Genomic DNA, 23,482 nt, shown 5'->3' on the forward strand with positions numbered 1-23,482 from the left:
TTACTTTACAGTATTGCAACGGTTTTTGCCAAACATTGACATGAATCAGTCATGGATTTACATGTGTTCCCCATCCCAATCCCGCCTCCCTCCCCTTCCCATCCCTCTGGGTCTTCCCAGAGCAACAGCCCTGAATTTGATATTGATCTTGCGTGCTGTGCTTAGTCGCTCAGTCGTGTCCAACTCTTTGCAAGCCCATGGACTGTAGCCCGCCACGCTTCTCTGTCCATGGGATTCTCTAGGCAAGAATACTGGAGTGGGTTGCCATGCCCTCCTCCAGGGGATCTTCCCAACTCAGAGATCGAATCCAGGTCTGCTGCATTGCAGGCAGATTCTTTACGGTCTGAGCCACCAGGGAATCCCATATTGATCTAGTTACTTTTCTATCTTAATTCTAGCTATAAAAGATATTATCTTTCTAAATCTTTGATTCTCACGAATTTATATAGTGCTTGAGAAATAAGTACTCACATGATGATTTTTTTAAAAGCATTGTTATACTTTCTTTTTATAAAAATTTGTTTTAAGCACATACATTGTGAAAGAGGGTGATATTGCCTCTTAGATGGTAAAAAATTTATAAATGGTAAAATTTTTCTCAGAGGCAGAAGAAAAATTGTTAGATTTTATAATTCTTAAAAAATTATAAATGGTAAAATTTTTATCAGAAGCAGAGGAAAAATTCTTAGATATTCCTACAGTACAGGTATAGATAATATCTGAAATATTAAAATTTCATGGGTAAGCAGCTAGGGGGAAAAATGTCTAAAAAGTTTCTTAGTGAGAGTAATAAAATAGGGTAGGAAACAGTAGCTTAAATTTTAGTGTGACAGTTTGAACTGGGTATCAGATTCAAGTTTATGAAAATTATTATGCTTGCAAATGAAGACAAAGCATCACTGTTACTTATTGACTTCCAAAGAAAAATACTTTCAAAACTACTGAAAAATTCTGTGCTTATTGTGTAGAAATTAGTGAAAAATGTGATACCTGCATGACGATTTCAGTAAAATCTAATGGAAAGAAAGCCATGGATAACCGTTCACTTATATTTTACTCTTTTTCCCAATAAAGTTGTATGTCATTCTTTCAGTATTTTCTCATGAAGAATTACATTGGTTATTTGGATTCCTTCTACTAGCACATGTAACTGTGTAGTCTAAATGGTTGGGCTTCTCTTGTAGCTCAGATGGTAATGAATCTGCCTGCAATGCGGGAGACTGGGGTTCAATCCTTTAGTAGAGAAGACCCCCTGGAGAAGGGAATGGCAACCCACTCCAGTATTCTCACCTGGAGAATTCCATGGGCAGAGGGGCCTGATGGTCTACAGCCCATGGGGTCGCAAAGAGCTGGACATGATTGAGCGGCTAACACACACACAATCCAATGGTTCCCATATTGAAACTTTTTGTGGTCCATAAATGTCTAGTTGCTTGAAGGATGTTATTATTTAAGAAATTTTGCTTCAAACCTATCTGCCTATCTTTCTTGCTTTTTTTTCTTTAGCAATATAGTTTTTGGGGAAAATGACTTCTGGTAGAATCTGACTGTGGCTATTGGTTCATAGGGACTTGCCTAGTGGCTCAGTAGTAAAGAATCTGCCTGCCGATGCAATAGACATGGGTTTGATCCCTGGGTCAGGAAGATACCCTGAGAAGAAAATGGCAGTGCACTCCAATATTCTTGCCTGGGAAATCGCATGGATGGAGTAGCCTGGCAGGCTAATATTCCTGGGATTGCAAACAGTTGGACATGACTGAGTGACTAGTACACACACACCACAATGTGATTATTTTTGTCATAGGACAAGCTGACAATTCAAGACGAGCCTCAAAAAGATGCATTATGTATATTACATATCTTCAGCTACACCGTGCCACTTTTGTGTGATTCAGTTTTAAAAACATGATCTTAAACTAAAACCTCCAATACTAAGGATATGATAATAACAGTCCTTTGGTCTAACAGTCCTTTGGGAATGGAATAATAGCTAAGCATTTAGGCTATAAAGAAAAGAGTAATGAATACATACACAGAAAAAATGAATTTCTGAGGGTGGCAACTTGAAATTGCTTTCACCATTCTCACACAGGCTGTTATTGTTGTCTTTCTTTGCAGATTCATAAATATATATATATGTATATTTGAATAAAATATTAATAGAATATTTATCATCTTCTATAATTTTCATTATGGGGACTGGAATGTAAAAGTAGCAAGTCAAGAAACACCTGGAATAACAGGCAAATTTGGCCTTGGAGTACAGAATGAAGCAGGGCAAAGGCTAGAATTTTGCCAAGAGAACGCACTGATCATAGCAAGCACCCTCTTCAAACAACACAAGAGAAGACTCTACACATGGACATCATGAGATGGTCAACACCAAAATCAGCTTAAATATATTCTTTAGCCAAAGATGGAGAAACTCTATATAGTCAGCAGAATCAAGACTGGGAGCTGACTGTGGCTCAGATCATGAACTCTTTATTGCCAAATTCAGAATTAACTTGAAGAAAGTAGGGAAAACCACTAGACCATTCAGGTGTAACCTAAATCAAATCCCTTATATCTATACAGTGGAAGTGGGAAATAGATTTAAGGGACTAGATCTGATAGACAGAGTGCCAGATGAACTATGGGCAGAGGTTCCTGACATTGTACAGTGGATAGGGATCAAGACCATCCCCAAGAAAAAGAAATGCAAAAAAGCAAAAAAGCTGTCTGAGGAGGTCTTACAAATAGCTGTGAAAAGAAGAGAAGCAAAAAGCAAAGGAGAAAAGGAAAGATATACCCATTTGAATGCAGAGTTCCAAAGAATAGACAAGAGAGATAAGAAAGCCTTCCTCAAAGAAATAGAGGAAAACAACAGAATGGGAAAGACTAGAGATCTCTTCAAGAAAATTAGATATACCAAGGGAACATTTCATGCAAAGATGGGCTCAATAAAGGACAGAAATTGAATGGACCTAACAGAAGCAGAAGATATTAAGAAGAGGTGGCAAGAATACACAGAAGAACTGTACAAAAAAGATCTTCATGACCCAGATGATCAGGATGGAGTGATCACTTACCTAGATCCAGACATTTGGAATGTGAAGTCAAGTGGGCCTTAGGAAGAATCACTATGAACAAAACTAGTGGAGGTGATGGAATTCCACTTGAGCTATTTCAAATCCTGAAAGATGATGCTGTGAAAGTGCTGCACTCAATATGCCAGCAAATTTCGAAAACTCAGCAGTGGCCACAGGACTGGAAAAGGTCATTTTTCATTCCAATCCCAAAGAAAGCAATGCCAAAGCATGCTCAAACTACTGCACAATTGCACTCATCTCACATGCTAGTAAAGTAATGCTCAAAATTCTCCATCCCAGGCTTCAACAATAAGTGAACTGTGAGTTTCCAGACGTTCAAGCTGGTTTTAGAAAAGGCAAAAGATCCAGAGATCAAATTGCCAATATCTGCTGGAGTACTGAGAAAAAAGAGAGTTCCAGAAAAACATCTATTTCTGCTTAATTGACTATGCCAAAGCCTCTGCGTGGATCAAAACAAACCGGAAAATTTTGAAAGAGATGGGAATATCAGACCACCTGACCTACCTCTTGAGAAATCTGTATGCAGGTCAGGAAGCAACAGTTAGAACTGGACATGGACCAACAGACTGGTTCCAAATAGGAAAAGGAGTATGTCAAGGCTGTATATTGTCACCCTGCTTATTTAGTGCATCATGAGAAATGCTGAGCTGGATGAAGCACAAGCTGGAATCAAGATTTCAGGGAGAAATATAAAAAACCTCATATATGCAGATGACTCCACCCTTATGGCAGAAAGTTAAGAAGAACTAAACAGCCTCTTGATGAAAGTGGAAGAGGAGACTGAAAAAATTGGCTTAAAGCTCAACATTCAGGAAACTAAGATCATGGCATCCGGTCGCATCACTTCATGGCAAAAATGGGGAAACAGTAGAAACAGTGACAGACTTTATATATTTGGGCTCCAAAATCATTGTAGATGGTGACTGGAGCCATGAAATTAAAAGATGCATTCTCCTTGAAAGGAAAGGTATGACCAACCTAGACAGCATATTAAAAAGCAGAGGCATTACTTTGCCAACAAAGGTCCGTCTAGTCAAGGCTATCGTTTTTCCAGTAGTCATGTATGGATGTGAGAGTTGTACTATAAAGAAAGCTGAGCACTGAAGAATTGATGCTTTTGAACTGTGGTGTTGGAGAAGACTTTTGAGAGCCCCTTGGATTGCAAGGAGATCCAACCAGTCCATCCTAAAGGAGATCAGTCCTGGGTGTTCATTGGAAGGACTGATGTTGAAGCTGAAATTCAATACTTTGGCCACCTGATGCAAAGAACTGACTCATTGCAAAAGACACTGATGCTGGGAAAGATTGAAGGTGGGAGGAGAAGGGGGAAACAGAGGATGAGATGGTTGGATGGCATCACCGACTCAATGGACATGAGTTTGAGTAAACTCTGGAAGTTGGTGATGGACAGGGAGTCCTGATATGCTGCAGTCCACTGGGTTGCAGAGTCATACATGACTGAGCGACTGAACTGAACCATTTCAATACCCAGCACTGATAACAATTAACACTAATGAATTGAATATAGTACCTTTATAACTACAACTTAAAGAAAACATTTTTGAACTATCCTGCTAATTTATTCTAATTTACCCTGATTCCCACACTTACTTGGAAATAAGTATTTCCAAATACTTTCTACTGCTCTCTATATGGTCTGTCTTTATGAAATGCCCATCTTCCTCTGAAACTTTTCACAAGAGAACTTTTACATCATGACTTTATATAAAAATGACTGAAAAATACCTTTAAAATTTGTTTATACTGACATATTCCTAATCAATTATGCAATAGCTATTTTATGGTGCTGGAAACTTGTATTTTCTTATAATTTCTTTCCATAATCTGATTTTCATTGATTTAATTAAACTATCTGTTTACTTCCATGTGATAAAGGTAATTATCTTTATTCTGAATTGCAATTTAATAAAAGTACATTTGTGCATATCTCTCACAGAAAGAAACTTACTGAAATGTTTAGAAAATAGATAAAAGTATCAGCATATTTAAAAAACAAAATACAGTTAAAACTATAAGAAATGTTATAGATCTCCATTAATTTACTACTATAATACCATAGTATACTAGCCTGTTGATTTGATTTAAATCAACAAATATTAAGCTTTTACAATATATCAGGCATGTGCTAGAATCTAGGGGGAAGATAGTTTTACCTATCTTTAAAAGAGGTATTATTTTAAAATTTAAAATGTAATTTTAGTAACAATGACATTTCTCATATTTTTAAAGTTAAATTAACATATTTAATTTAAAAAACTTTGAAAGATTTTCTTATTTCAAAAAGACCCTAAAATTAAACAACTACTTATTTATTATAATTTAAATTAGTTTTCAGGCAAATTGTAGCTGAAGAGAAGAGAGCATGAGGATAATTTCACCTACTACTTTTAGCCAGTTAACTCCTATGAATTTAGTTTTTATCATCCATAAAGTAAAGATTGTAACAACACCTACATAATATGGTTTACAGGAGCTTTTTTTTGAGCTAAGGTAATGATCACACTACTTTGAATATTTCAAGTGATCAACGTATGCTAAATTTTATTATTAACATCACATTAGCCCCTGGAGAAACTTATATGAGCTGGCTTATTTGTCCAGCTATGTAAATATTTATGTTGACATAATTTGAATGAACTTGATTTATTAACTACAGAAATAAGTAGATTATGAAATGACTGGCCCATTTATTCAAGCCAAATGTGACTTACCATGAGTTCATCTGTTTTATGTATACTCATTATTATATTTGTACTTAGAGCTTTTAAAGCACAATGAATTAATGCACTGTGTAAGTCAAGAGTGTTTGGGTCTGATTTATATCTCCAATACTAACTACCTTTGTGGTCTTGTGGTCATTTAACTTCTTGGACATCACTTTCCTCTCCTGTAATGAATATTTTGCAGATTTATTAAAAATGTTAAATAAGATATCCACATAGAGCACTCAGTATGTTGAGTGCCATACTGAGAGCACCCAATAAAAAATGTGTTATTATCATACGGTCAAATATTTCTCAGATCAGTAAGTCAATCAAAGCATGTATTAGATAGGATCTACTTTTCATTACTCATAATTGCAATTTAAAATCCAAAATTATATATATATATATATATATATATACCGCTCAGCTGTACCAGTGGCTCAGTGGTAAAGAATCCACCTGCAATGCAGGAGCTGCAGGAAACACAGATCCAACCCCTGAGTCAGGAAGATCCCCTGGAGGAGGGCATGGAAACCCACTCCAGGATTCTTGCCTGGAGAATTCCATGGACAGAGGAGCCTGGTGGGCTACAGTCCATAGGATTGTAAAGAGTCAGACATGACTGAAATGACTTGGCACTCACGAATATATGCAGCTATTATTTAAACTTTAATAAGAGATACCATTTGTAACCTCATCTTAGCTCTGCACTTGATTATTTCTCAAAAGTGTGAGGAAAACTAGTTATTCCCTGGATTTCACTGTCACATTCATCCTTATTTTATTTCCTCTTTCACTCCTATTTTATTTTCACTCCTACATTTTTGGCTACCATGAATAGGTCTATGCATTTGGGGACCAGATGGTATAAAGTGGGGTAGCCACACATATATTATTCATGCTTTCCCTGCCTTTTCTCAGCTCCCACTGGTGTCTATGTCCACAATGACAAATAGTTGCACAATAACAATACCATCCACACCACCCATTTAAAGAGCTTACATCCTGATCTAGTCAGTGTGTTATCCATTTTACTAGTAATAGTCCTGCAAGAGCCTGAGAAGCAGAGTGCACAATAAAAAGAGAAAAAAGAATCAAATGTTGAAGAAAAATAGTCATTTTTAGGGTTTGTTTGAATTTTGCTTAATGAGGAGTAACACAGGGTAGAGTTAAATTCCACATGAAGAGGATCATGTGAAACAGTGTCTCTTTTATCACTAAGAAGATTGATTACACAGAGCACTAAATTATTAATTTTTATAATGAAGGTCAGTTTTCCCTTTTAGAAACAAAGTACAAATTCATATTCAGCTCAAAATCAAAACGAAAGCACAACACTACTCCATAAATTTTGTACATATTTTTGTTTTGATAATGGACTGTATATTTGTTTTAACTTACCTCTTAAAATCTTGCTTGAACCCATTCCTTCATAAATATTTAATACATCTGCATAATATGTATTAAAATAATCAAAGTTCAGTTGAATGGAAAGTCCTTGGTTTACACTAAATTAAAAGCAAAAAAAAAAAGATTATTATACATTTAACAGTTGGGACAACTCAATGCATTCTCAAATTTGAATGTATTATTCCAATTGTGATAAAAATATATAACTTGAGATGGACACTCAACAAATATTTAAATGTAAAGAATGGTATTTGTAACACAATATTGTACTTCAGCTCTCTGAAACTCTTTTAATTTGCATGACTGAAACTCTGCAGCCATTGATCAGTAACTGCCCACTGTTTCCACTGTTCTGCTTTTTGTCTCTGATTTTGAATGCTTTAGGTACATGCAAGATTTGTCCTCTTGTGACTGGTTTATTTCACTTAGTATAATGTCCTTAAGGTGCGACCATGTTATCACAGGTTTTTCTTCTGCTGTAAAGATAAGATTTCCCTCTTTTGATGAGTGAATAATATTCCACTGTATATATAGTGAAACCATAGTTTCTTTATCCATTTATCTGTCAATAAACATTTAGGCTGTTTCTACCTCTTGGCTATTGTGAATAATGCTACAATGAACATGGGAGTGTGTATCTTTTAGATATCTTGATTTCAATTATTTTGAATAAATACTCAAAGAAATCAGATTGCTAGATCATATAGTAGTTATATTTTTATGTCTTTAGGGAAATTTCATAGTGCTTTCTATAATGACTATACCATTTTGCATTCTAACTAACAGCACACAACTGTTCCAGTTTTTCCACATCCTCACCAGTATTTACAGTGTTCTGATCTTTTTTTGATAATGACTTATTATTTTGATTTGCATTTCCATGATGATTATTGATGTTGAGCAATGCCTGTTGGCCATTAGAATGTCTTTTTTAAAAAAGAAATATCTATTGAGACCTTTGCCCAATGTTTACTTAGTTTATTTTGCTATTGAGCTTTGAATGAGTTCCTTATATATTTTGGATATTAACTCCTTATTAGAAAATGGTTTGCAAATATTTTCTTCCATTCCTTAGGTTGCCTTTTCATGCTACTGTTTCATTTACTCTATGGAGGGTTTTTAATGAGATGTACCCCCACTTGTTGATCTTTGCTTTGTTGCTTGTGTTTTTGTTTACAAATTCAGGAAATCATTGTGAAGACCAAAGCTATGCAGTTTTCCTTCCATATTCTCTTCTATGAGATTTATAATTTCAGGTCTTATGTTTAAACCTTTAATTAATTTTGAGTTGGTTTTGTGTATGGTGTAAGATAAAGGCAAATTTTGTTCTGCATCAGAATATCTAGTTTTACCAACACCATTTGTTGAAGAGACAACTGTTTCCCCATTGTGTAGTTTTGCCATCCTTATTAAAGATGATTTGATCATATATGTGTGGGTTATTTCTGTCCTCTCTATTCTTCATTGGTCTATATGTCTGTTTTTATGCTGGAACTATACTTACTGATTACCGTAGCTTTGTAATATAGTTTGAAATCAAGACATGTGAGGCTTTGTTCTCTTTCTCAAAATTTTTTTAGCTATTTTGGGTCACTTGTGATTCAATTGACTTTTAGGATTCTTTTTTCCAATTAATTTTTTTAAAGTCATTGGGACTTTGATAGGGATTGTGATAAACTTGTAGATCATTTTCAGTAGTATGGATGTCATTATATTACATTACTATATTTTAATGACATTATCTTCCAATTCATAAATGTGAGATGCCGTTCCATTTATTTGTCTTTAAATTATGTCAGCCATGTTTAATTATTTCCACTGTTTAAAACTTTTACCTCCTTGATTAAGTTTATTTATAAGTATTATACTTTATTCTTTTCACTGCTATTGTAAATGGGATTATTTTCTTGATTTTCTTTTTGCATGATTAGTGTATAGAAACACAAGTGATCTTTCTATGTGAATTTTTGTATCCTGTAACTTTTCTTAATTACTTTATTACTCTTAACATTTTCTCTCTCTCTTTCTGTCTCTCTCTCTTTTTTGGTGAAATTTATGGTTTTCTATATATAAGATCTTGTCCTCTGGGAACAGATATTTTTACATCTTCCTTTCTTATTTGGATACACTGCATATTTTTTTCTTGCTTAATTGTTCTGCCTAGAACTTCCAGTACTATGTTGAATAAAAATGATGAGAGGGGGCATCCTTGTTTTATTCCTGATCTTAGAGGAAAAGTCTTTACTTTTTCATCAATTAGTATGATATCAATCTGGGCTTTTTCTTATATGGCCTTTATTCTATTTAGGTAATTTTCTTCTATTCCTAGTTTGTTGAGTGTTTATTTATTTATTTATTTTTTATCATTAAAGACTACTGAATTTTGTCAAGAGCTTTATCTGTATCTATTGAGAATATCCTGTGATTTTTATCTTTCAATCTGTTAATAATGGTGTATCAAATTGACTGATTTTTATATATTGAAACATCCATGCATTCCAGAGATGAACCTCACTTGGTGATGGTGTATGATTCTTTCAATCTGCCATTGCATGTGGTTTGCTATTATTTTTCTTAAGGATTTGTGAATTTATGTTAATATTTGTCAGGGGTCTTGGACTGGAGTTTTATTTTCTTCAGGTGACTTTCTATGGCTTTGGTATCTGTAAACACGCCTTCTTTTTTAAGTTATGGAAGAATTTGAGAAACATTAGTATTAACTCATCTTTAAATATTTGGTAGAATTCACCAGTAAAAGCATTGTGTTGCAGTATTTTTTTTGCTGTTCTCTGGTTACTGATTCAATTTTCTTAATAGTAATTGGTCTGCCAAGATCTTTGTATTTCTTAATGATTCAATCCAAGTAGATCAAATGGTTCTATGAATTTATCCTTTTCTTCTAGGTTAACCCACTTTGCACTGCTTTTTCTCTATTCCCATAGGCTTTGTTATTATTATTATTTTTTTGCTTGTTTTCATTTGCTTCAAGATATTTTCTAATTTCCTTTTTGATCTTCTGAGATCCGTTGACTATTCCAAAGCAATTAGAGCCTCACAATACCAAAGAAGGGCAATGCCAAAGAATGCTCAAACTACTGCACAACTGCACTCATTTCACATGCTAGCAAGGTCACGCTCAAAATCTGCCAAGGCAGGCTTCAACTGTAAGTGAACCGAGAAATTCCAGATATACAAACTGGATTTAGAAAAGGCAAAGGAACCAGGGATCAAATTACCAACATCTGTTGGGTCACAGAAAACACAAGAGAATTCCAAAAAAACATCAACTTTTGCTTCATTGACTATGCTAAGCCTTTGTCTGTGTGGCTCACAACAAACTGTGGAAAATTCTTAAAGAGATGGGAATACCAGACCACCTTACCTGCCTCCTGAGAAACCTGTATGTAGGTCAAGAAGCAACAGTTAGAACTGAACATGGGACAACAGACTGGTTTCAAATTGGGAAAGGAGTGTGTCAAGTCTGTATATTGTCACCCTGTTTATTTAACGTATATGCAGAGTACATCATTTGAAATGCCAGGCTAGATAAAGCACAAGCTGGAATCAAGATTGCTGGGAGAAATATCAATAACCTCAGATATACAGATGACACCACCGTTATGGCAGAAAACAAAGAGGAACTAAAGAACCTCTTGATGAAAGTGAAAGAAAAGAGTGAAAAAGCTGGCTTAAAACTCTTAAAACTCAACATTCAAAAAGTTAAGATCAAGGCATCCATCAATTCATGGCAAATAGATGGGGAAACAATGGAAACAGTGACAGATTTGATTTTCTTGGGCTCCAAAATAGCTGCGGACAGTGACTGCAGTCAAGAAATTAAAAGTTGCTTGCTCCTTGGAAGAAAAGCTATGACAATCCTATACAGGGTATTAGAAAGCAGAGACATGACTCTACCAAAAGAGGTCCGTATAGTCAAAGCTATGGCTTTACCAGTGGTCTTGTACAGATGTGAGAGTTGGACCCTAAAGAAGGCTGAGTGCTGAAGAATTGATACTTTTAAACTGTGTTGTTGGAGAAGATTCTTGAGAGTCCCTTGGACTGCAAGGAGATCAAGCCAGTCAATCCTAAAGGAAATCAACCCTGAGTACTCATTGGAAGTCCTGATGCTGAAGCTGAAGCTCCAATATTTTGGCCACCTGATGCGGAAAGCCAACTCATTGGAAAAGGCCCTGATGCTGGGAAAGATTGAAGGCAGGAGGAGAAGGGGATGACAGAGGATGAGATGGTTGGATGGCAACACTGACTCAATGGACATGAGTCTGAGCAAGCTCCAGGAGATGGTGAAGGACAGGGAAGCCTGGGGTGCTGCAGTCCCTGGGGTCACAAAGAGTCAGATACGACTGAGCAACTGAAGAACAAGAAGAGGCTGGCAGGGTTCTTCTTCGGTGGTTCCTGTTTCTTGCTCTCTCTGGTGTCTGTAATGTGGGGGGCAAGTTTTCTCTTCCTACCACAGCAAGTCACCCCACTATCCCTTAGTCTCTGCATCCACCAGGTCATGCAAATTGTGCTGGTTCATCAACTTCCCACTCATGCAACGTACGCACCAGTTGGTGGGGAAGTTGTTGAAATAGCTAGAATGTTGGGAACTTCCTGCACTTCTTTCTTTTCACCTTAGGGAGAAGCCTTGATTTGTTCATCTTTTCCTAATTGTATCAAGTCCTGTTGATCACAGCAAGCTGCACCCACTCCTATTTGTTCTCAGTATCTCTCAGGCATTCAAACAATGCTAGGTCCATTAGTTAAACATATGAGAACAGAAACTAGTTCCTTTGGAAACTCTTGGAAAAGTTGGGACACTGGATGCATGTTCCACCCTTCTCTTTCCTTCCAAGGAAGAAGTAGAGAGTCAAGACCTGTGTTGAGCTGTGCTGTGTTGGGGGAAATGCTGATGGAGGTTAAAATGAACTTAATCTTCTTGCCCATTTATTGCAGCTGTTCTTGGCTTTGTACTCACCCAGGGTATGCAACTTCTAAACTGAATTCTGGAATTTTCATAAATATGTTTTGGTCCACACATCATTGTTAAATTGATACATCTGTGCGGGAACAAAGGTGAGTTATTCCTGACTACAGAACTATTTATCTCATCTGTATGAAAATCTCCTATGGTGTGATTTATTCATGGCAGGTTCAAAGTTGGGAACATCCTTTATATACATCCTTTTTGGTAAGTCTTGAATAAAGTTTGGATCAGTTGCTATATATTTGGTCTCTAAACTCTTGATTTGGTTGAATGGTTCAGTTCTTATGATGATCACAATAATCAAACTTCCAATGGCTGATCTACATTGTGATGAATGCTCTGTGGGCAAAGTGTTCAAATTTTAATTTTCAGATTGAGGAAATGTGTCTAGGGCAATTTCTATTGATAATTACATTGTTTCACTGAAGTGTGGGATCAGAAATGTGAATAACTCTTTAGTGTTTTGGAGGAACTATGTTTCCCTGAACTCTTCACAAAGGAGGATGCTGAACAGTAGAACAAAGCATGGGTGATAATGTTGAAGCTGGCTAAATACTGAAAGGGCTGATAATAGGGAGATGGCTAATCTCCAAAGACAAGGGGACTGAAAAGACACTTGACTTCAGAGGCTGACTGTGGAGGCTACTGACTGAACCAGGATTCCTGGCCAGGGCCATGTAAAGTTCAGATTTTTGGTAAGGTATTAGTAATAACTCAGTCAATTGAGAAATGGGACATTCATCACAAATAAAATAACAATGATAAAGGAAAAAAAATAAAAAATCAAAAGAAAAAAAATTAAGACCAACACACTTATAACCCTTAATAACATCAGCAATAAAAAAAAAGTTTGATACTATCAATTCTATTTAGGATTGTACTAAAGTCTTAATCAGTGTAAAACATAAAATTAAATTTAAAATATAAAAATAAAATTAATAAAGTAAAATCTATTATTTGACAGTTAAAAAACACATATCGTTAATTTTGAAACTCTAAATTTCATTGTAGGGAAATGTCAAGTTGGGACATTACCTCATTGTATAAGATTCCTGATGATGGGCTGGAGGCAGGACTAGAGTTTACTCTTCAAGGAGTGGGGTTGACAACACTGAAATTTCCATGACCAGCAGTGCAGGATTAAAAAACATCTAAACAGATATCTAGGTTTTTGGATCTGACCAGTGTTTACTGCCTGGAAAGTGAGGGTGGAGCACTGGCAGGTTGTTTTATTTTTTTAAAATACTGACATGTGGACTTCAACGGTGGATATCAGATTCAGTGGTTCTGGAGTGGATTAGGGGATGTGTATTTTTATATGCTCCAGGTGTGAGGCCCATTGGAGGAGGATAGGCAAATATAGAGGATGCTACACTCAAGGGCTGCCCTCAGATGTATTTAGTAACCACAGGAGGTTGACAGAGGTGGGAGGAGATCAATACCAGGGAGCATGAGATCTTCCCAGCCCAGACTGAGAAGAACAATAGCAGGCAGTGGCAGCGGTTTAGAAGAATTCCACCTCCTAAAGGCCTCTTCAGGGATTGGGGGAAGTGAGCCTGCAAGTGAGACCTTGAGGGAATCCAATATCAAAGAAGAAAACAGGAAGATGAAATAAGCAACCCCCTCAGGAGTGATTTCTGTTCTTTAATGAACGGTTTGGTGTCTCCAGTTGAGAAAATAATGATTCTTTTTTTAAACAATTGTTGTTTTTAAGCCTTGAAACTAAGGGATCAAGAAAAGCTCTCTAAGAAACTTTGTGTTCAGAAGCCCTTTACTTTTTCAAAATAGATAACTGAAGATGGAGGAGAGAAATGAGTGCATGCTGTGTTCTACTTCTGATTCAGAAAAGCCAACTTACTTGCAATAAAATGTAGCCGTTTATAAAGGTGATATTGATTAGCAATTTTAGCCATGGCTACCTTATGAATTTTTTAAGGGAAAGGGTATTTTTCTAAATGTAGTTTTTATATTTTACATTTTTGTATCAATATCTACTCACCTAGAGCCCAGTTTTACTGAGCACCTAATAGAGCACTAAGTGTTTTACATTTCATGATAACTTTGACCAAAGCCTTTGACTGTGTGGATCACAATAAACTGTGGAAAATTCTGAAAGAGATGGGAATATCAGACCACCTGACCTGTCTCTTGAGAAACCTGTAAGCAGGTCAGGAAGCAACAATTAGAACTGGACATGGGAAAACAGACTGGTTCCAAATAGGAAAGGAGTAGGTCAAGGCTGTATATTGTCACTCTGCTTATTTAACTTATATGCAGAGTACATCATGAGAAACGCTGGGCTGGAAGAAGCACAAGCTGGAATCAAGATTGCTGGGAGAAATATCAATAACCTCAGATATGCAGATGACACCACCATTATGGCAGAAAGTAAAGAAGAACTTAAAAGCCCCTTGATGAAAGTGAAAGAGCAGAGTTAAAAAGTTGGCTTAAAGCTCAACATTCAGAAAACTAAGATCATGGCATCTGGTCCCATTACCTCATGGCAAATAGATGGGGAAACAGTGGAAACAGTGTCAGACTTTATTTTTTGGGGCTCCAAAATCACTGCATATGGTGACTGCAGCCATGAAATTAAAAGACGCTTACTCCTTGGAAGGAAAGTTATGACCAACCTAGATAGCATATTAAAAAGCAGAGACATTACTTGGCCAACAAAGGTCCATCTGGTCAAGGCTGTGGTTTTTCCAGTGGTCATGTATGAATGTGAGAGTTGGACTGTGAAGAAAGCTGAACACCAAAAAATTGATGCTTTTGAACTATGGTCTTGGAGAAGACTCTTGAGAGTCCCTTGGACTTAGCTAGGAGATTCAACCAGTTCATCCTGAAGGAGATCAATCCTGGGTGTTCACTGGAAGGATTGATGCTGAAGCTGAAACTCTAATACTTTGGTCACCTCATGCAAAGAGTTGACTCATTGGAAAAGACCCTGATGCTGGCAGGGATTGGGGGCAGAAGGAGAAGGGGACGACAGAGGATGAGATGGCTGGATGGCATCACTGACTCGATGGGCATGAGTTTGAGTAAACTCTGGGAGTTGGTGATGGACAGGGAGGCCTGGCATGCTGCGATTCATGGGGTCACAAAGAGTTGGACATGGATGAGCGACTGAACTGAACTGAACTGAACTGAACTTGATCCCTGTAGTTAGAGGCCCTGACCTCTATAGACATAGAAATTTTGAGTCTAAGAGATTTAGTCATTTGCCTGAGATCATAGATGTTGAATGTGAGGAGACCAGGTTTGAAGCCACACAGACTATCTTCAACACTCACATCCTTCATCATGGACACTCTCATTACATGTGGCCTTAATATAATTTGAAAATATAGTTTAACTGTATCATAACCATTTCTCTGCTGGCTACTGGCTCTCCAAGCTTGTAAGAAACATTATTGCTTTAATCCCTACTTTGATCACCATTAAGAAAACAAACAATCATCTAATGTAATAATCAGTTTTGAGAAGAAAATACACTTAGAAAATTGATATACTTTTAAATAATAATTTTATGATGCAGTAGAGTATTTACTTAGAGCAATATTTTAGATTTTGTAGGTTTTAAAAATCATCCCTAATTAATGGTGGATTTCTTAAAATAGTTTTAAAAATTAAGTGATTGAAAGGAAATAAAAAGAACAGACCATAAAAATCTTTAATTAATATAATGTGATTATGCCTAAATAATATTACTATTACATAAAAAATAATATTGCTTATTGTGGTCAGCTTATAAGACTTCCCTGAAGACTTGACCTAGATTTACTAAGAAATGGAGGATGATTAAATATTAATTACATAAAAATTAAATTATTATTATTTAGTATTCATAAAGTTCAAAAGATTTTCATCAAGAAATCATTGTGCAGTTAGGAACGCATCATCGACCAGTTAGAATTAATTTTATTTCCCTTTTTAAAGGAAGTAATTTAAGATTTTTCTAAGACTTTCTGCTGACATTTTGGGTAATGAATGGAATATTTTTTCATTATACTAAAAACAGTACTAATAGCCATTTATAAATCTTCTTTTTAAATGTGATTATCAGAAATTATTTCCTCATATTTTAAAAATAAATATTAAATTAAAAAAATTTTCATATATAGCTTTTATTATGTCTGAGGTATGTTCCTTCTAATCCTGCTTCCTGGAGGGTTTGTATCATAAATGGATGACAAACCCTCAGCAAACATTATCCTCAATGGTGAAAAATTGCAAGCATTTCCCCTAAAGTCAGGAACAAGACAAGGGTGCCCACTCTCACCACTACTATTTAATATAGTTTTGGAAGTTTTGGCCACAGCAATCAGAGCAGAAAATGAAATAAAAGGAATCCAGATTGGAAAAGAAGAAGTAAAACTCTCACTGTTTGCAGATAATATGATCCTCTACATAGAAAACCCTAAAGACTACACCAGAAAACTACTAGAGCTAATCAATGAATATAGTAAAGTTGCAGGATATAAAATTAACACACAGAAATCCCTTGTATTCCTATACACTAACAATGAGAAAACAGAAAGAGAAATTAAGGAAACAATACCATTCACCATTGCAACAAAAAGAATAAAATACTTAAGAATATATCTACCTAAAGAAACAAAAGACCTATATATAGGAAACTATAAAACACTGGTGAAAGAAATCAAAGAGGACACAAACAGAGGGAGAAATATACCATGTTCATGGATCAGAAGGATCAATAAAGTGAAAATGAGTATACTATCCAAAACAATCTATAGATTCAATGCAATCCCTATCAAACTACCAACGGCATTCTTCACAGAACTAAAACAAATAATTTCACAATTTGTATGGGAATACAAAAAAAACCTCAAATAGCCAAAGCAATCTTGAGAAAGAAGAATGGAACTGGAGGAATCAACCTGCCTGACTTCAGGCTCTACTACAAAGCCACAGTCATCAAGACAGTATGGTACTGGCACAAAGACATAAATATAGATCAGTGGAACAAAATAGAAAGCCCAGAGATAAATCCATGCACCTATGGACACCTTATCTTAGACAAAGGAGGCAAGGATATACAATGGAGGAAAGACAATCTCTTTAACAAGTGGTGCTGGGAAAACTGGTCAACCACTTGTAAATGAATGAAACTAGGACACTTTCTAATACCATACACAAAAATAAACTCAAAATGGATTAAACATCTAAATGTAAGACCAGAAACTATAAAACTCCTAGAGGAAAACATAGGCAAACACTCTCCAACATAAACCACAGCAGGATCCTCTATGACCCACCTCCCAGAATATTGGAAATAAAAGCAAAAATAAACAAATGGGACCTAGTTAAAATTAAAAACTTTTGCACAACAAAGGAAACTATAAGCAAGGTGAAAAGACAGCCTTCAGAATGGGAGAAAATAATAGCAAATGAAGCAATGGACAAGGAATTAATCTCAAAAATATATTAGCAACTCCTCTAGCTCAATTCCAGAAAAATAAATGACCCAATCAAGAAATGGGCCAAAGAACTAAACAGAATGTCTCCAAAGAAGACATACAGATGGCTAACAAACACATGAAAAGATGCTCAACATCACTCATTATCAGAGAAATGCAAATCAAAACCTCAATGGAGTACCATTACATGCCAGTCAGAATGGCTGCTATCCAAAAGTCTACAAGCAATAAATGCTGGAGAGGGTGTGGAGAAAAGGAAACCCTCTTACACTGTTGGTGAGAATGCAAACTAGTACAGCCACTATGGAAAACAGTGTGGAGATTCCTTAAAAAACTGGAAATAGAACTCCATATGACCCAGCAATCTCGCTGCTGGGCATACACACTGAAGAAACCAGAATTGAAAGAGACACGTGTACCCCAATGTTCATTGCAGCACTGTTTATAATAGCCAGGACATGGAAGCAACCTAGACGCCCATCAGCAAACGAATGGATAAGAAAGTTGTGGTACATATATACACAGTGGGATATTACTCAGCCATTGAAAAGAATACATTTGAATCAGTTCTAATGAGGTGGATGAAACTGGAACCTATTATACAGAGTGAAGTAAGCCAGAAAGAAAAACACCAATACAGTATACTAATGCAATTATATGGAATTTAGAAAGATGGTAACGATAACCCTGTATGCAAGACAGCAAAAGAGACTCAGATGTATTCAACAGTCTTTTGGACTCTGTGGGAGAGGGCAAGGGTGGGATGATTTGGGAGAATGGCATTGAAACATGTAAATTATCATATGTGAAACGAATCGCCAGTCCAGGTTCGGATGCATGATACAGAATGCTTGTGGCTGGTGCACTGGGATGACCCAGAGGGATGGGATGGGGAGGGAGGTGGGAGAGGGGTTCAGGATGGGGGACACATGTACACCCATGGCAGATTCAAGTCAATGTATGGCAAAACCAATACAATGTTGTAAAGTAAAATAAATAGATAAATTAATTAAAAAATTTTTTTTCACTTGAGAATTACTTAGAACTGCCATTTTCAATATGCAAAATCTTATATTTTGCACACAAGTAGTGTTTTGCTTAGGTACTTCCCAAGTGGCTCAGTGGTAAAGAATCTGTCTGTGCATGTAGGAGACACAGGTTTCCTCCCTGAGTCAGGAAGATTCCCTGGAGAAAGAAATGACAGCCTACTCAAGTATTCTTGCCTGGAAAATACCATAGACAAAGGAGCCTAGTGGACTATGGTCCATGGGGTAGCAAGAATTGGACATGACTTAGTGACTAAACAACAGCAACAACATGCTGTTTAGAGCACTGAAAAGAAGAAAGTGTGCTTCTAGTTATATCATATAGCTTACATAGGGCTGTGCTCCAAAATAGAAATTATTTAAACAGAACAGCATGTTCTTTTTCCCCTGAATAATGCCAAATAAATGTGTTTAGAACAATCTTCCCTTCATATCTCATGTCCTCTCTGGAATATGTCTACAATATTTATGGGGCCATTTCCTATCACTTTTTTGGCAAGAACCCGAGGCTCTGTCTTTCAACCTTGTTTGATCAGTTGTTATATTGATTCCCCACTTTCTATTGAGTCATCATAATGATGAAAATAAATATATGGTAGGTCAGATTGGGAAACCAAAATCTCTTCCAGCTGTTAAGAGAAATGAGCTAACTAGAATTCATTTCTCAAAGTGAATTCCACAGAGCATGTGTGTTGAATACTCTGTGGGGGGGAAATCTCAGTGGCTTAATAGGAAATATACAGTTGACTCTTGAACAATACTGGTTGGAAGAGTGTGGGTCCACTTATATGTGGATTTTTTTTTTTTTCAAAAAGTAGATACTACGCCACTACACAAACCATAGGAAACTATAGAACAGAGGGCCAACTATAATGTTATACACAGATTTTGACTGCACAGGATGTTAGCACCTCTAAATCTTCTGTTGTTCAAGGTCAACTGTATATTTGGGGGGATATTTACTTGCAACTTAACTTATCTAAGGTTATGAGAAGTCTTGCACTTTAAAAGATTGCAATGAGCTTATTTCAGTATTACTTATATTTATTTGAGTACAAATGATACTCTTGGAATATCTGGGAGAAACATTACTCCTCTGTGAAAAATGCTTAGGCATATATTAAGGTAGACTGGATATCAGCAGTTTGATTATTTTGATTATCATAATGATTGCATTCATCAACTGAATTAAGACTTGGAGGTCAGTATATAGTAAATGAACTAAGTGTTATTCAAGATACAACAAAGAGGATGAGTATAGAGGGTATCCCATATCTTGATCTGCATGACCAAATCACAACATAGGATATTTCATATAGATACAAGCATAATGAGAAAGGAACTATTCTGCAGTCAGGATGCAGCTGAAGGAAATATGGTTTCTTGTGATATACAGATACACAGGCGTGCTGTTCATTTTGATAGCACTTGATTTGTGACAACCATATGGGGGAAAAAAGAAAAAACTTGCTATAGAGCCCAATGAGATGGCCCCATTTATAGGGCAAAATTCTTTTTTAAAAGGTTAAGAATGAGGAAGAAACTTCTTAGATAGTATATCAGATGGAAAGCCTTTGCTTTGTAGCTAATGGAAACAACTGTCCAGAAAATAAATGCATTACTAAAGATGCTAAGACTTCCTGCATTAGAGAAAGACTTTACGACTTAAGTACATGGAATAAAAGGTGGTTTATTACCGTATAATCCACCGACAAACAAGACTTGTATTATTAGAAGGCTTGGGATAATGGGGAGCCTCGAAGGATCCAGAAGATCCAGTCAACAAAAATCTTCCATCACAAGCTGTGGCTGTGAAAAAGAGGAAATTAATGTCAGACAAAAAATCATCTTGGAAGCATTTCTCAAATGAAATGGCATTCAAATTGGCTAACGAATCTTAATAGAACACTCATGACTAAATCTACAGGAGGCTATTTCACAAAACCAAAATGATCAAATGGAAGTAGATCAAATTTCATGTTTTAAATCTATTACTTATTTTCAGATACTTTTACACAGCCCACCGTAGAGTCCATAAAAGTAGAAAAGCATCCTATTTCTAAATACCCATAACTAAGTTGCATTTTAGTTTATTTTTTCACATTTGTAGAAAAAATATATATTTGAATTATAAACATCCAATTTAAACAAATAACTACTGTGTTCTCCGTTTTATTTTCCCCATTAAGTTGGAGCTAGAGTGAGTTTCAACTATGTGTACTAAGTGACTTGTCTTCTGAAAATGGTCAGAATATGACCAGGCAAATGAAACATATGGTGCAAGTGGCTTGAAGAGAACTTTCCATTCAATCTACTGCACACAACTTCTAGACTTCTCTTTTGCTCCTTTTATATGATAGACTCACAATCTAGTTCAGTATTTTTATTCGGCATCTCTGGATGTGTTTTTCCTTCCTATGACAACTCACTTTCCTTTTTTAATTCTTGTAGCATGAATATATTTATGTCAAGTCAAAGTGCTAAAGTATCAGAGTGTCAGAATGCTCAGTGCTCAGTTGTGTCCGACTATTTGCAACACTATGGACTCCAGCCCACCAGGCCCTTCTGCCCATGGAATTCTCCAGGCAAGAATATTGCAATGTGCTGCCATTTCATATTTCAGGGGAACTTCCCGACCCAGGAATAAAGGGCTTCCTCTGTGGCTCAGCTGGGAAAGAATTAGCCTGCAATGCGGGAGACCTGGGTTCGATCCCTGGGTTGGGAAGATCCACCGGAGAAGGGAAAGGCTAGCCACTCCAGCATGTGGCCTGGAGAAGGCCTGGAGAATTCGATGGACTGTGTAGTCCATGGGTTCACAAAGAGTCAGACACAACTGAGCTACTTTCACTTTCACTTGGGGCTTCCCTGGTGGCTCAGAGGTTAAAGTGTCTGCCTGCAATGCGGGAGACCGGGTTTTGATCCCTGAGTTGGGAAGATACCCTGGAGAAGGAAATGGCAACCCACTCCAGTATTCTTGCCTGGAAAATCACTCGGACGCGGAAGCCTGGTAGGCTACAGTCCATGGGGCTGCAAAAAGTCAGACATGGCTGAGCGACCTCACTTCACTTCCTGACCCAAGAATAAAACCCATGTCACTTGCGCCTCCTGCATTGGCAGGCAGACTGTTTAACACTGTACCACCTGGGAAGCCATTCTCTTTAATGTCATGCATCACTACTGACCTTAGTTTTCATATGAATCATTTCCAATTAGAGTAAACCTTTTTGAAAACATGAACCAGGAGTCATTAATTAGCAGCTTTTCATTTTATACTTGCTATGTATCATATGTATTAAAAATAAAATTATTTCTCTTAGGTTATTTTCTGTATACTTAGTTCTATTGATATTATATTTTAAAATAAAGACTTCTGAAATGTGTCCTTTATTTCTTGGCATGTTATTAATTCCTCATAGCCAGATGTGTTGATGGAAGGCAGGGAAATAAGGAAATTTATCAAAATCAGCTTGCTGCTCTTGCAATCTGAGTGCTAGCATAAGCTAATCCCAAATTGATAGATGGAAAAAGCCCATCCTAACATTATACAAAAATGCTGTCAAGTTATAAAATACAAGCTATTACGTGACATGAAATATTTTGCATGAACAAAAGAAAGAAATTGAACAGCAAATGGAAATCTAGATAAAAATATTGCATTTTGGTTGACTTTTTACTACTTTGGGCATATATGTTTTAAAGGCATATAAGGTAAAGGCATTAAGAAAAGTAGATACATTTTAAGATTCAAAGTCTGTTAAGAACAATGGCCTAGGAGTTAATTGTATTGGATTATGCATGGGATTGTTGTAGCCTAGTTCCCAGCAGGTGACAAAAGAAAGAAAAAAAAAATTATATTATCAAGTGTGAAACATGACCAGTCCAGGTTGGATGCATGAGACAAGTGCTCAGGGCTGGTGCACTGGGATGACCCAGAGGGATGGGATAGGGAAGGAGGTGGGAGGAGGGTACAGGATGGGGAACACATGTAAATCCATGGCTGATTCATGTTAATATATGGCAAAAACCATTACAATATTGTAAAGTAATTAGCCTCCAACTAATAAAAATAAATAAAAAAAAGAACAAAAAAGAACAGAAAAGATAACAATCTAATATCATAGATTTCAGAAAATAAAAGGGAAAATCTGTAATTTGTTGAGAGAACTGACTCAATTGGTGTGTTATACTTACTGGAGCAAAAAGGACAATTATGGCCAGCTTATGTGATTTGAAAGTAAACAGTGAAAATATGACTTTTTAAGGCAGAACTAAACAATTTCCTAGCTGTAAAAGAACTCCCTTGTTCATTCAAAGCTGTCTATCACAAACCACACCAAATAAATGAGACCGTTAATCCCTTAGCTTCATTGATCATAAAAGTAAGAATAATGTCTGCTTGTATTTTAAATGATATATGGAGCCTTTTAATCACAGTTTGTAAAGAAACATGTGGACTCCAAGATTATTGGCAATGCATGAAAATCCACTACTATTGTAAATAGTTTATATTTAAACTATAATACTCAGGAACTCAGTGAGGAAGAGCAATTAATCCTACCAGCAATAAAATACAGCTGTTAGCATTGGTGGAGTATTTCTTATGTACTAGCCTTCCCTAAGGTCACTATATAAGTATTAATAATGTTCTCTTCACCACAACCTTATGATGTTTTAGGTAGGGAAACAGGTACAGAGGAGTTAAGTAGCTAGCATAAGTTCTCCCAGCTTATAAGCAACGATTCAAAGACAGGCAGTCTTACCTAATATCTAATATTATCTT

The 23,482-nt window shown here is 36.3% G+C and overlaps 1 protein-coding gene across 2 annotated transcripts in view; it reads right to left on the bottom strand.

The window, feature by feature from the left end:
• TMPRSS15 (transmembrane serine protease 15) overlaps positions 1-23,482 on the bottom strand; it is a 137,876-nt gene that overhangs the window by 81,390 nt on the left and 33,004 nt on the right. For both annotated transcript variants that reach the window (XM_070455233.1, XM_070455231.1), the window contains 2 exons: positions 20,400-20,511; positions 7,220-7,326 (listed from right to left, as the gene is read on the bottom strand). In XM_070455233.1, coding sequence (XP_070311334.1) covers positions 7,220-7,326; positions 20,400-20,511 — 219 coding nt within the window. The remainder of the gene's footprint in view (positions 1-7,219; positions 7,327-20,399; positions 20,512-23,482) is intronic.

This window comes from Odocoileus virginianus, chromosome 25, assembly GCF_023699985.2.
Source record: "Odocoileus virginianus isolate 20LAN1187 ecotype Illinois chromosome 25, Ovbor_1.2, whole genome shotgun sequence".
In the NCBI taxonomy this organism is placed as follows: Eukaryota; Metazoa; Chordata; class Mammalia; order Artiodactyla; family Cervidae; genus Odocoileus; species Odocoileus virginianus.